This window comes from Mastomys coucha, unplaced genomic scaffold (assembly GCF_008632895.1).
Source record: "Mastomys coucha isolate ucsf_1 unplaced genomic scaffold, UCSF_Mcou_1 pScaffold9, whole genome shotgun sequence".
Taxonomy (NCBI): Eukaryota; Metazoa; Chordata; class Mammalia; order Rodentia; family Muridae; genus Mastomys; species Mastomys coucha.
Window position 1 is genome coordinate 10,214,334 of NW_022196915.1, and position 14,505 is coordinate 10,228,838.

General features: G+C 40.2%; 1 protein-coding gene across 33 annotated transcripts in view; it reads right to left on the minus strand.

The window, feature by feature from the left end:
- Kcnma1 (potassium calcium-activated channel subfamily M alpha 1) overlaps nt 1–14,505 on the minus strand; it is a 744,152-nt gene that overhangs the window by 149,942 nt on the left and 579,705 nt on the right. For 18 of the 33 annotated variants that reach the window (XM_031361066.1, XM_031361082.1, XM_031361059.1 and 15 more), the window contains exons 16-17: nt 8,868–8,936; nt 6,507–6,518 (exon numbers count right to left, since the gene is read on the minus strand). In XM_031361066.1, the coding sequence (XP_031216926.1) occupies nt 6,507–6,518; nt 8,868–8,936 (81 nt within the window). The remainder of the gene's footprint in view (nt 1–6,506; nt 6,519–8,867; nt 8,937–14,505) is intronic. The other 15 variants (XM_031361079.1, XM_031361081.1, XM_031361061.1 and 12 more) reach the window with 1 other exon arrangement.

The following is a 14,505-nucleotide window of genomic DNA, read 5'->3' on the forward strand; positions in this document are numbered from 1 at the left end:
ATATATATATACATACATACCACATATTTCCATGGGGAATGGTACAAGAACCTATATTATATTTAATGTAGAAGGAAACTATACATCTTTTGGAACCCTGATAAGGACATAGGAGTAGATGGCATGAAGAACCTGATCTATATACAGTTATAAGGAAAGCTATCATCTGTTGGATAGCCTCAATGACTCCAGTCTGCCTTTGATAAAACTGCATGGGTTATGTGAATAAGATATAAAGGTGGCATTCCTTCATTGGGTCGCACAGTGTTTTAAAGACAAATAAAAAATATCTCTTTAAAAAAAGAAACGAAACAACTACCTTGTCTTGCAGGGAGGGGTATGAATTGAAATATACACTGCCCTCCTAGTGCCAAAAATAAATTAGCTGACCAAGTTATGTTTGGGATAGCAGTAAAGGTAAATGCATCCTAATCTAGCAAATGAGAGAAGCAGACAAGTTTTTGTAAATCAAAAGCAGGATACTAGACTGTCTTATGCAGGCTTTGAGTTTAACATATGTTGAATTTAGCAACTTGAAGCAAAAGACAATGGTGATATTCTTTGATCTGAAAAGCTGGTGATTAAGGTAGGAGATATTTGGGCTCAAGCTAAAATATTCCCTAGCTACCTAAAGCAAAATGAATGGTAATAATTAACAGGTGATCTTTGTCTAGTGGTCAGACCATTCTAGAAAAAAACAAAAAACAAAAAACACTGTTGCCTAAGGAGTCCTCCTCTGCAGCAAAACAAGGAGGACCCAGGAAAACTACTGTTCTGTTGGGAGAACTGTGATCAGATCATTACTGCCGAAATCACCGTTTGTGTTTGCAGGAACATCCACTGTTAGCTGTAACAAGACCTGATAGCAGGAAATAGGGCTTGTGCTATTGCTGTTATTAATGCTAGATAATAGCAGAGTGGGAAGAGTTCACTGCTCTACCCCAGAATCGCCAGCAGCAATGAGATTCCTTCTGAATCAGAAACCATAAGCCCACTCTAATGGCCCAGCAGTCTGCACTAATGACACACTGCCATAGGCAGAGGTTTTGCAAAAAGGCCTTATAATGAATTTGCCCTCTGCCAACCCCCACTTTTACATCACAAGCCCTCTGATTTAGCACAATCATGAGGGGAAGAGGTTTGAAATCATACAAATTTTTGAAAGATAAATACATATAAAAATTTGTATTTGTGTTCCTCAAAGTGTGACTATACTGACTATATTGGTTTCCTTTTCAAGACAATTAAATAAGGCATTTTAGATGTACATTTTCATCCCAGTTTTCTGAAAGGCAGTTCCTATGTGACTGCCTCTGCAATCAGAAGTGAGTTCCATATTCTAGCACCCAGATGGTAACTTTGGGCCAGTCCCTGAACCTAGAGCACAGTGCTTTTCCCTACAAAAGGGGTGGTAATGTTAACAATAGCATTTGGTCAAAGATCTAAGTATGGTAATGTTAAACAGCTCAACACTTTCTCTTTATGGCTATTGTTATCATTTTATTCTTTCAAAAGTGACTAAGTATATTGTATTTCATCAGAGGTCTCCTGGTTTGATGGGCTGGAACACTGTGTTTCTTATTTAAAAAAAAATTGCCCTGTGAGATGAAGTTATAGGGTTTTGAAAAAACTATATATGACAAAATAACGCATGAGTTCACCTATTAAAAAAAAAATCCCACATACTTCTGGAGCCTTGAAAGTATATTCTTAAAAGTTGGGGAAGTCTCCAGTTTACTAAGAATTCACATAAAAATGGGAGAAGACTTCCCCAGTTTGGGGTGGGTAGGTGGGTAGGGTTCATGATTTGAACAACAGAATCTGATAAAATGTGACAGGCATTGTATTGGTGACTGTATGCCCAAAGACCTCTGTGTCCTTCCCTCATGCTTGTGTCCCATTATCTGTACACCATCAATGCAGCCCATAGTGCCATTGTGAGATGTAGTGATCTCAAGGTTCCCATCAAGAGAGATTTCTTTTTATTTCCTCCATTCTTTATGTACACTGAACAAGAATTGGTCTATAGTGTGACATCCAGGGACTGGCAGTCTAGAATATGTAGGTCAGTGCCATGCTGGGATCTGAAGTCTAGAGAATGCACATCAAGGGAATGTACTTCGGTCTTCAAATGCCTTTTAATTGAGTAAGTGCTCTGGAGAGGGCTTGCTTGATGCTGGAGGAGGTCACCTGGCGTTCAAGTCTCAGGCTCTCTAGCAATGTTAGTGAAATACTTAGGTGAGTACACCATCCAGAAACCATTGCGTCCTGGCTCTGGTCAGTTGGAGGCAGCTATGCATCACTCTCCTAATCTAGGAAATGCAGTATATAATCCCTGGCTAACAACGTTCCTAAGAGAATAAAAGCATACGCTCATGTATTAAGGACACATTATGCCCTAATCTTTGGTTTCTCTAAATATCAGCCGGTGGTTGAAAAAGCGAGAGTAAACAAGCTGTCACAGTTTCACCAGCCTGCTCGCCATTTTATCTTCTATGTTAATTGAACTCTTGTGAACATGTGGTCTCTGTACAATATCTGGAAAGTGGCTACTGTAGATTCAGTTTGGGTTGCACATTGAGTCACTCCCATTTCTTGGGTTTTATAATGATGTGCAAGAGATAGATGGCTCACTGTCCCCAGAATTCCCTCGTGTTCCTTGTGGACAGGCTGAGAGGATTTAAGATATATCCATATGAAGTATTAGGCTGAGACAGGCTTGGGGAGCTGAAACATTCAAAAGAATGAGGCCAGCCCTTGAGATAAATAGAAGAAGTCCATGATCATAAGGGACTTCATGCCAGATAGGCTAGATTTAGTTCTAAGGATGGTGAGGAATAGGCCTCTGATCCCTGGGATGCAGAGCAAAAGATGTTTCCTGTGTAGGTTGTGAGCTTCAAAGATTCTTTGGAGAAATACATTCCTGATTTTAGCATTTCAGATGTCATAACTATTATCTACATTCAAAATCTAAAGTATTTAAATAAAATGCTAGCTCCACCCCCTCCTTGGAAACATAAATAGATAAGAATTCTAGGCCAGCGTAACTTTTTCTTCTCACAATGAAAGGATTTAGAAGTTTGCTCTTGACCTACTGGGAATATGTTAATATCTTCCCAAATACCTCTGATCTTTTAAAGAGACTATTCAATGTCAAGTTGGTTTTTTTTGTTCTTAGGGGCTGCCAAAAGTCCTTCTCCCCAAACATCATTTTCAATCAGTTCTCTGGCTCCAATTTGGTCTAACTCATGAGCTTATCAGAGATAAAACTCAAGATGTGTAGTGTGGAGATTCAAGGCAATCTCTAAGAGCAGGGTCCTCTCAAGAGGCTTCCTTTTCCATATATCCATTAGCAAAACTCCAACAAGGACATCTCGGCAGGAGAAGACATTTCCTCATTTTGAGGAAGGTATAAATTATCCTCTTTTTACCATGACCTTACTGAATTGAATTGAAAATGCCTAGCAACAGCTGGCCACACAGGGCTTGCTCGTATGGACCCTTCTCCAAGTGCTTTTGCTCATTGCTTTTTCTAGTTCTGCAGCAAGGCTGAGTTTTTGTCTAAATATCCCCCTTAAGAGCAAAACAGACACTTTCTGTAAGGTATAAAGAACCCCTGTTGATAAGAAGACTAAGAAACAGGATCCCTCTATTTACTTTTGAGCTTCTCATAGTAGAGCTTAGAGTTATACATACTATTGGTACTTTCCGGAGCTATAGAACGAATGAAAAGCCTATATCATAGTCCTTGGCCACAGTTCTCAAAGTTTCTCTTTTCCTCTCAAGTAAATGAAAGCAGCAACTTTGTCCTTTCAAAAACCTAAACTACAGTTCTCATCAGTAAGGCTGATCAAAGGAGTGACCACAAGTTCTTGTGGATTGGCCACCAAGCTAACCAGTTCCCATAGGCATGAAGTATAAATATGCAAATATGCAAATATGTAAACAGTGAATCTCTTAGGCAAGCTGGAGCAATTGGTTTCCACACTGAAAGCACAACTCACTTAAAACTGAAACCCATGTTTCTGATTGCAGAACACATCCACATGGAATAGACTCTACTCAACAGCAGATATCTGTAACATGGTCCTAAGGGAGATACTACCTTGCAATCTATTTCATTGGCCATCTCATGTTTGAACTTGGGACAGGTTGGAAAATCAGGACTAGGTTAGGGAGAAATCTTCTTTTTCCTCTCTCTAATATTTAAGGTGCAACAGCTGTAGAGTATTTAATTGCCCTTTCTTAAATCTTCTTAAACCTTACCATTTGAGAAGATGGCCAATGATTGGTAATTCAATTAAAAGAGATACCTTAAAGGAGACTAATCCACCATGGATAAATAGGGTTGTGTGAGTGTGTGTGTGTGTGTGTGTGTGTGTGTGTGTGTGTAAGTATGCTTATGTCCCAACCCCTCACCCCCTCAAGGCATCATGTACCATTCCCCAAGCAATTAAGAAAATATCACAACTTCCATGAGGGTATAGTTTATACTTGAAAACACTGTAATCCTAGTTGTGTCTAGCAAGCTAACGGGACTTCATTAAACAGAGTAAGCAAATCCAAGCCATTGAGGAGTTCAGGTCATGCTATGTCCAGATTAATCACACCACTGGGAAGAGATCTATCTGATCACTCATGGGCATGTACAATTACTGTCAGTAGGAACTTCATTTGGACCAATTTGTGTCCCTTCTCAGAAAGTTCAACTGCAATGCAGCTTATGCTGTATTATAACATATCTTAGGAAAAAAAAAAAAAACAAATCTCAAACCTTATCACCTCTCTTGAATTTTCCATTTCTTCTGGGCTTTACAATAAGTGCTGTTGGAGTCCCACACAACTAGACACATGCGTTTCCATTAGAATATGTGTAGAAGACACAGTTTGTGTATTCCATGCTTCAATATGCATAGGTCTAGTCATTTACATACAGAGACACCATAATCAAGGTTGCTCCCAGTTGGCCAAACTCAAATGGTCATCACTGTGGTCTACAACAATATTGGCAAGATCTGGTTTAGCCTGAGTCTATGTCAATCATCTTAAATTTCAACATATTGTTTTATATTACAGAAAAGACTAGGTACATAAGAAAGAATAGAGAGAGCTGATCTAGGAAGGATAACACTGGATATGTGGTTCTGGGAGCAAGCCATACTTTCTAGTACACTTTAAGACAAGTCATGCCTACATCACAACATGCCTTCACCACAAAGTAAAAGGACCCAAGGCCAAAAGCCAACAGCAGAGGTGCAACCACTGTGGACCTTTGAAGATGCATAGTGTTGCAATAACTTCTCGCAGTTGGATCATGTCAATAATACCAAACTGACAGGAAGCCACCTCTATTCACATCTACTAAAAAATAAAATCACAGAAGATCTGACATTGGAAAGAGTGCCAGACAACACAAACGTACAGGCACACACACACACACACACACACACACACAAAAATACAAGTATAAACACAAACACATGACAGTGACTACAGTCACAGAGAAGAACATGAACAGGTTGGCATTGCACTTTCAACAGCACTGTCTTAGAGATTGCATTATTGAAAAACTATGCTGAAAAAAATGTTAACAACACCAATTACCCCTGAAACCAAATACTTTAAAAAATGCCATTGATGATAATTTAGTCATGCTCCATGCAACACAAAACAGCGGCAAAACAGGATGAAGTCACACGGTGAAAGCTTAGATACTTCCTATTAAGAAAGATGCCCAAACACACAAGGAGAAAAAGAAACCCATGAGTTTGTCCCAATAAACATGCTTATTATAGAACATAAACATAATAGCTAGGCAGTTCATTATTGGCACTGCTCAAGATGTTAGATAGTCAAAACAAAATTAACCCAAACAAATACGAGGAGAGGGAGAGGTGCAAGGGCTTGGTCTCTGTTTTGTGGATAAAGGACAAAAACTCTGATCTACAAAGTGAAAACTCAACAGAGGGATGGAAGGACACTGGGAATGTGGATGTGCGATGAAGACAAAATGGTGCCTGTATTTGATGGACGCCAGGACAACATCAGGACAATACAGATAACAACAGACATAGAAGGCTGGACAGAAATGTCCTCCTTTTCAACTTTAATATGATTTGTTTCCATCATTGGTACTATGATTGAAGATAGGACTCTGCCTTTCCATTAATTTACTTGTTTGTTTGTTTGTTTGTTTTTATTTTCCTGCAAAGAAGTTAGTGCATCAACCAAAATAATCAACAAATCAAACAATGACAACAGCAGGCTACTTTGATGTATTCTAGTTGGAGACGGGTGATATATATATATTATATATATTATATATATAATATACATGTATATGTATAGATATACTATATATATACTAGACAAGGGAAGGAGATTATATATATATATGCACATATATAATCTCTCTCTTCTTGAGTTCTTGGCAAATGGTTAGTCCTGTGGTTAGGAGTGAAGACAGAGGGTAGAGGTTGGAAGGAAAGTTAACGAAGAATGCATACCGCTTTCGGCTTCTGCAAAAATGACAAGAAAAGAATTTCAAATCAAACAATTTGATAGTAAATTGACTGACACCAGGAAGAAGGAAGGAATAAAACCTTTGTTTCAAAGCATTTGAAGGATGTGTGTGAAAACAAGGTTTATCAGCAAAGCATGAAAACAGTCTCATGGGTGGAACCAACAACAGAGAACATCCTTTAACACAGGTCAGAGGTAGGAGGGTGGGGAAGAGATGCGGCCTCTCTACATTGTCATACCTGGTCCATTACAAAATTGGAGAGGAACAGAATTAGGTTTCTCACAAGGATAGAGAAAAGTGTGGTTTGGGACTTAAAATGTTTTGTTGGATAAGTCCTGGTTGGGTTCAGCGGGGCAGGGTATGATCCACATCCCCTCCAGCACACCTTTTTCCACAAGCACTCCTGTGCTTCCACACTGAGACCAAGCCACATTGAGGATTAATGCTGGCAACTACACACAGAAAGCCAATACAAAGCCAAACAAGTTCCTTTTTTTTTTTGTCTTCTCTGAGGCACTGTGAGAAAAGCAAAACCCACAGCCTATTTTGCTATACATGGCTTTGTTGAAAATAGCCCAGGTTTACCACCCAATGAGAGGACCTATCAGAGGGCAGATTGTGTCTTCGTGGAACCTGGAGTCTGTTTTCTTAGAACAGCACCTGGATCCTAGCAATGCCCTCTCTTTTCCTGTGACCTGAGGGAGGTATGTATGAGCTGACAGGCTGATGCTTGTAGCTTGGTACAGTCCTCTCTTGCCGAAGATTATTCCAGAAGGCTCAGAAAACACTTGTTGGCATCAGCACCACCTACATGGTGGCGCTTCTCTTTCTTTTTATTTACTTATGCTTTGAAAGGGATGGATAAAAATGCTATTGAGAAAATGCTCATATCCACAAAAGTTTACTGACTTGGCTCCACAAAGATTACCATTTGTGATACTCACCCGCTCAAAAGAACAGAAAACCAAAAATACCAAGGACCTACAGTTTGGCCTCCACATATGTGGGTCCAGGTGAAGAACAAAGAGTGACCCCAGAAAATTCCACTTTAACTGTTGAAAGACAAATGGCTGGGCCTCTCTTGCACTCAAATAGTACTGTAATATTATTTTCTTTGCCAACATGGAAAAGAAAAACACATCCTTCCATACATGTATTTTTTAAATTGTTACCACCATGTTCTATACATGGTCACCAAATCTACCATCTTATCTTCCATTGTCTGGTTGATTTGGATTTTTCAGAGGAATGTAGCATTTGATCAGATTGGCTATGAACAATCTGATCTTACAGTTAAGGGAAGACACAACATAGTATCCACTTGCTTGTGATCTAGTATTTGTTTTATTTTGGTTTTGTTACAGATACACACTTAGAAATGGGCTTGTGTGTGTGTGTGGGGGGGGTATGGTCATTCATCAAGATCATGAAAACTCCTTAAATGATGCTAGCAGGACCTAGCAAGTATTGCCCTGCATTGTGTTCAGTTATGAAGGTGTGTGTTGGGGTAGGCTGCCCTCTGCCCTTGTTAACATGTAGGAGCAAAGGCCTCACTAGAGCACAGACAGCACCTGGATACATCATTTCAGAGAACAAAAGCCAGGCTATCTTTCAACCAGCTCTCTTTCTTCCAAAAAACTGCCACTAAGAGTCAAGGATCAAAGATTACCTGTTATCAATACTGCATGTAGGAACCCCTCGACCAGATTCCTTGTTCATACAATGCTACCATCAACCAGCAGTAAGGTCATGTATCGACTAGGGTGTTATCTGTTTCAACCAGACCCCGTCCCTCATCGGTCTGATTTGCACATCATTAACGGAAAAATAAATAAATAACGAGAGCTCCTGCCTCAGAGCTGTTCTCTCTTGGCTAATTTACATGAAGCTGATATTCTGCCACCTGGATATCGGCTGCGGTGGGAGAAACACATATGGTACACAATAGGATGCTTGCAATTTGGCTATTGAGGAAGCTGGCACCTCCCATCACAGCTCTACTGCAGGATGTTGTAAAGAAGGCCAGAGGCCACCTGCTTTTTGCTTATGGCAGTAAAAGGGGCTTCAAGAGGGAGTCTGCTCTGCTTTCTTGTATAGAAGGCATAGCATAGTGGGTGGAGCTACTGAGAATGTCTCTCTCCTCTCCTCCAGGGTAATTGTCCCTGGACGTCCAGTGGGACATAGGATGACAGGCTGGTCTGAGATAGAAACTTCCATGTCTTGAGATGTCTTGCAGGGTCAGGGAGGTGCTGCGTTGGGTTCCAAGCAAATAAATCATATACAAGAAAGAGGACATTAGCAAAACTTCTCAGGATGCACACCTCTAACATGAATATCAACTTACCGGCTCTCTCTGTTGGCAGACTTGTACTCAATGGCTATCATCAGGAGCTTAAGCTTCACAAAACACAGCCTGCAAAGAGAAGGAAAGGCCTCCCAGTCAGTGCTTCTCGATAGATAGCAGAGCCACATAACAAACTTACCTATGACCTTCCAGTCCCCTAACAAGGTCATTATCCAGGGGATCCTCTGTCTATCACCAGGTGCCAATGTCAAGGCCAGTAAAATGACACCTCCCCATATCCCCCATTAAACTGGATTCTCCACAAGTGATAAGGTACTGGATGTTCAAAGTGCAAATTGGCCTCTGGTCTGGATGTCTAGACACAGGCCCCAAGCAGAGATTTGTGCCTGGGGATTTACACCCGCCAGATTCATTAGTTACTCAGTTGGGTAGTAAAATGTTAACTACAGGGGGAGGGAGAGACTTGGAGCAGTGCAACCTGTTATTTGGATTCCATTTCGGTCTTTTGTACAAATGGTCTATATTGTTGTTCAGAGCAGACCCCTGTGTGCTTGGAATGATGGTAATAATACTTAGCCTCCATCTAAGTGCCCAGCACATGACTACAGCTTTGTCACTCCTGGCTCCATCCAAGCTGTCTCACCTCATCTGCCCACAGTTCTGGGCTGCAGACCAGACTACTTCCTGCAGGCTTGTTCCTGCCTCTCTGGCTTCACTCTTGTACCCCCTCTGCACCCCAATATTTCCTCTTTTCTTGCCAACCATGTTCCCAGGTCATATCTTATCTATTCTCCAGCACCAATTAGTATTCTAACTACTGCTCCCTTCAGAGTATTTCCAAAATATCTCTAGTTTCTTTTCTATATGTAAATAATTTAGCTCTTAGCTAAGTTTATACTAGCTGTGGCTGCTTCTCATAGTGTTGTGTATCTGAACATTCTCTACTTGGCCACAGAAACATCTTCAAGATGTTTGGAGTTTCTCCACAGTGCACAGTGAATGGAGTCACTAACAGAGGAACTCCATAAGGAGATGAATTCTACTGATACTGTCTCAAAATAAAAAGGGATGTCATAGCATGCTTGTGCAGAAAAAAAAATTCGAGGTAGTGCTATTCATGTAGAGTAGAACATTTTTTAAAAATGAATTTTGAAAAATACTTTAAGATGTTAAGGCCACAAAGAACAGAATAAAAACCTGAATTCATATAGAATAATTTAGATTAAGATGTGCATTGACTATTTAAAGAGATAAGGGCTCACATGAACTAAAAATGAACCATATATATTATAAATTATATACCACATATTTCTATAATAAGCATTATGGTATTTTAGGAGATTTTAAATAACAAAACATTACTCGAGTGATAATGACAAGTGAGCCCTGGTTATTTAGTCTCAGAAGAGTAAAGGGAAAGAGCTATTAGGTCAAAGGGTAAGGCCCTCCTTGATTGCTCTACTGACTTCTCCACATCTTCCTAAGTGTGGGATTCTACCCTTCATTGATAGCTCTGTTTGACTGGTGCTGAAGCTAAGACCCATAACACCCATGCAGCTCATTAGGTCTCTGACTGACCCCAAGAGGGAGATACATCTTCTTCTCCAGTGAAGTGCGTTTTTCACTGGGAAAGAACAATTATAAGCCAATATGTATGTGAATCAATAATAAATTTCTAGATCATGACAAATGTAGAAATTGTTTGAACTTGTGAGAATAAAGACTAACAGGGAAATGGGTGTGCCAGTTTATGGGGGTTCAAGAGGACCACCCTGAAGATGCAAATAGCACCAGAGATGAGGAGATGAGAATGAGAAGGTTTGGGGAAAGGGATCTCTGGGGAAGATGTCAGGCAGAAATGGCAAGAACAAAAGTCCTGAGGCAGGAAAATGGCCTGAATATTTGAGAACTAGACACAGAGCTTATAAATCTGGTATTGAAAGAGCAAGGCAAGACAAATCATGAGCGGGTCAGAAAGCAAGATGGGTAAAAAGGTCATGAGGACTCTGTCTGCCTCTTCAAGATATATGCTGCATAGGCTAAGTGAAAGAGAGACATGGAGTTGAATTGACTTGTGTGTAGGCATATGTGTGTGAGGGATGCATGTACACATTGTGGAGGCCAGAGGCATACTTGAGGACTGCTCCTCATATATTGTTTTCTGAGACAAGGTTTCTCAGTTGGAGATGGAGACTCCCAATTCTGCCCGACTGTCTGGTTGGTGAGACTCAGGGATCTTCCTGTCTCAGCTGCCCCAGTGTTAAGATTGCAAATGCATATAGACCAAACCTGGCTTTCACACAGACGCTGCACGCTTTACCAACTAAACAACCTCATCCCCTGCAGTTAGTCTTACAATGAAGGAATGACTTGGGCTGGAGAGGTGACTCAGCAGTTAAGAATGCTGATTGCTCTTCCAGAGGTCCTGAGTTCAAATCCCAGCAACCACATGATGGCTCACAACCATCTGTAGTAAGATCTGATACCCTCTTCTGGTGCGTCTGAAGACAGCTACAGTGTACTTATAACAAATAAATAAATATAAATAAATAAATAAATAAATCTTTAAAAAAAAAGAAATGACTTAATAAGATCTGCTAGGTATAGAGATGTGTGGCTTTCAAGAAGGGTGCAGGTGAAGGGTGAGTGCTTCATATTCTCTTTAGAAAATAAGATCAATTATTTCTCTTTGATGGGAGATCCTAACTCCTTAATATTGACTTTGACACTCAGGCTTTACAAGAATGCTTCCATACACTGTGTCTGGGCTCTCCCTGTGATTTTAAGGCTTTCTGAATTCTGCCAGTGGTCTAATGACCTGGATTTTGAGGTGGTTGTGCAAATCAGTTCTGAAACACCAATGCAAGTATCACCAACTACAGCAGGGAAATGGTCCTCTTAGTTTACATTCCATAGCACTCTATTAACTCCTTGTATAGCTGTTCTTTCTGGAGTTTAAACTGTTTATAAAAAATCATATTCCTTATTCATTGTTTGTTGAAGAAAATTACTGGATAAAGCACATACTATTGAATCTAAACAGTATCCCCCCAAAAACAATTTCAATAAGAAAGCCGATCTCAGCAGGGATTATGCAAATTTAATTTGCTTGTATCTTGTGGACAACTGCCATTCTTATCTTGGACTCTGGTAGTTCATGGGATCAAAGATCTTAATTGTTTGTATGGATTTAACCCTACTGGTGGGAAGGGAAATGCTTGCTACTAAGTGTGCATTTAGTTGCCTTACAGAAGTTTAACAAAGATCAAAAATAGATTTTATTCATTCATAAGTCAATCCAATCTTGTGCACTGAGTTACAGGTGGTTACAAGCTGTTATATGGGTGCTGGGAATCAAACTGAGGTCCTCCAGAAAACCAGCCATCTTTCCAGCCCCTCAGAGCCTTCTTATATAGAAGACGAATTGAAGTCTAAGAAGGGAAAATCTACAGGCTCAAGGTCAAATGGCTTTTGCATTTAAAAGTGGAAGTGGAAGCTCAGTCTCCATGTGGTGTGTGATGCTGATGTGCCTCAGATGAGCAGGGGAGGCCAAGTGAAGCCCAACATGCAATTGGGCTTCATACTATTTGACCAACACAGTATTCCTTCAAATACTGGCAATAGATATCAACATGTGATTTCATATAAAAATAAAACTAGTCTTTCAACTTTCCTTGGCAAACCAAATATAGTCTTTCTGGAATCATCCTTCATGGAGCTGAAAGGGATACCTCAAGGGGTACACTTTCTCCAGTATCCCACAGTGCCCACCCCTTCCTACTATTCAGACTTCCTTCCCTCTCTGCCTTTATTGATGTCTCCCTCTGAATGCATCTATATTTTAAATATTGCTCAAACAGGTATCTCCATTTCTTTTGCTTATGCAGCTTGTGGCATTTCCATGTATATAGAACTCATATAGAATCAAGAAACCCAATCAGGGCTGGGGAAAGAATGGGGAAAAAAAGGCCAGAAAGCCTTTAGAGTATACTAAATAAGATAAAGCCAGCCATAAGTTAGCAAGAGTTTAATTCTTAGTTTCCAAGAAGAAATCTCCCAATATGTCTAGGGTGGGAAGTTATCACTGGCTGCAAAAACTACAGGGGAATAAAAATGACACCCCCCTCCTTTTTCCTTTAAGAGGGGAAAAATGCCACTTGTCACACAAAAGGACTTAAACCAGAAATCTGCAATAAAACTGTTGTAATAACAAGTTAGATTGCTTTCCTGATAATTATTAAGTAGAGGTCTACCAAATTTGACAATGCCATTATACAAAGCCCCCTTTCTTTTATTACCAGCATCATCTGTTAACTATAGTATTTTCAACCCAGATGTTCCTGAACAAAGGCTCTTAAGAATTAGAGTCCAGCTGTCTCTAACTACCCAGAGAGAAATAAATTGTCTCTGCCATTAAATCAGTCCTCTTGACTGGAAAGATTACTTGCTGGTGTGAATTAAGCATAGAAACCTGTCATGAAGTTTGCACCTTCCAGTATGCTTACAAACTACATACAAAGATGGGGCTTAGAGCAAAGGACTGCCACCAGGAAAATGGCAGAACAAAGAAAGAACAGCTTCTGAACTGGCTAAGTCCACCAAGCCTTCTAAACCCAGCTCCCACTGCAAGCACCAGCTCCCCTTCAGCTCCCCAGAAACCCAGGAACCTCAGGATAACTCCCATAATCACAACAGAAGTGGGACAGACACTGTGTCCTGGAAAAAAAGGGGCCAGAGTAGGAGAGAACAACATTTAACTTTAATTGGAAAGGATGGCTTCTGGAGAGTAGAAGACCTACTTATAATATATATATATTTAAAACAGCAAGATTTATAATACTGAGCACCAAGAAAATAGTAATTTTGGTCTGTTCGTGGAGATGATATTAGACTCCAGTTCTTTGTTGTTTTGATAAGGATAGATGGAGAAGTTTTCAGAATATACTTATTCTCAAGTATAGGCACATCTATACACGGCCAGCACATAGGCACACACACACACACACACACACATACATGAATACACACATGCATGCATACACCAAGCACAGTGCCTTTCTTCCCTAACAGACATAGGCATTTAAACTTCAAAATACTTTAATTCTTTGATGTGGGCAGTTAGAGCTTTCCTAAAGTGCTAACAAATGCCCTTTGGGGAAAGTTCTACTGTCCCTTCTTCCCCTGAAACACACACCATAGGGTGTGTGCTTACTCTGCACACTCAGCTACCAGGTAAGATCAGTTCCAACTAGATTCTTTGCTTGATGCCTCTGTCCAGAATTCCAAATCTTTATTAGCCTCTACAACCTTGCATGAGGATTTCAGTGGGAATTATTGCCAGTGGTTTATCAAATGGTTCAGAAAGAACTAGCTGCCACTTTCTCGGTTCTCGTGGCAGAAGTAGTCACCAGTGAGACACTCACATCTATGTCCATATATGTTCAACCCTCTTTACAAAATTCCCAACATAGGTGACTGGATAGCACCATCTCTTTCAGGGAAAAAAAATTTAAGGCAAGATTTAAGTTTTTACATAAGTTCTGTTGGCACAAGTTTTTCTGAAGTTAGGTTACATGAGTTTACCGTGGAACAAGTGGGCTTGCCTGGTCTCTATCTGTGGTGGCCCTGCTGTGTTCTTGGAAGAACTCAAAACCGAAACCAGAGACTTAGCTCGCTG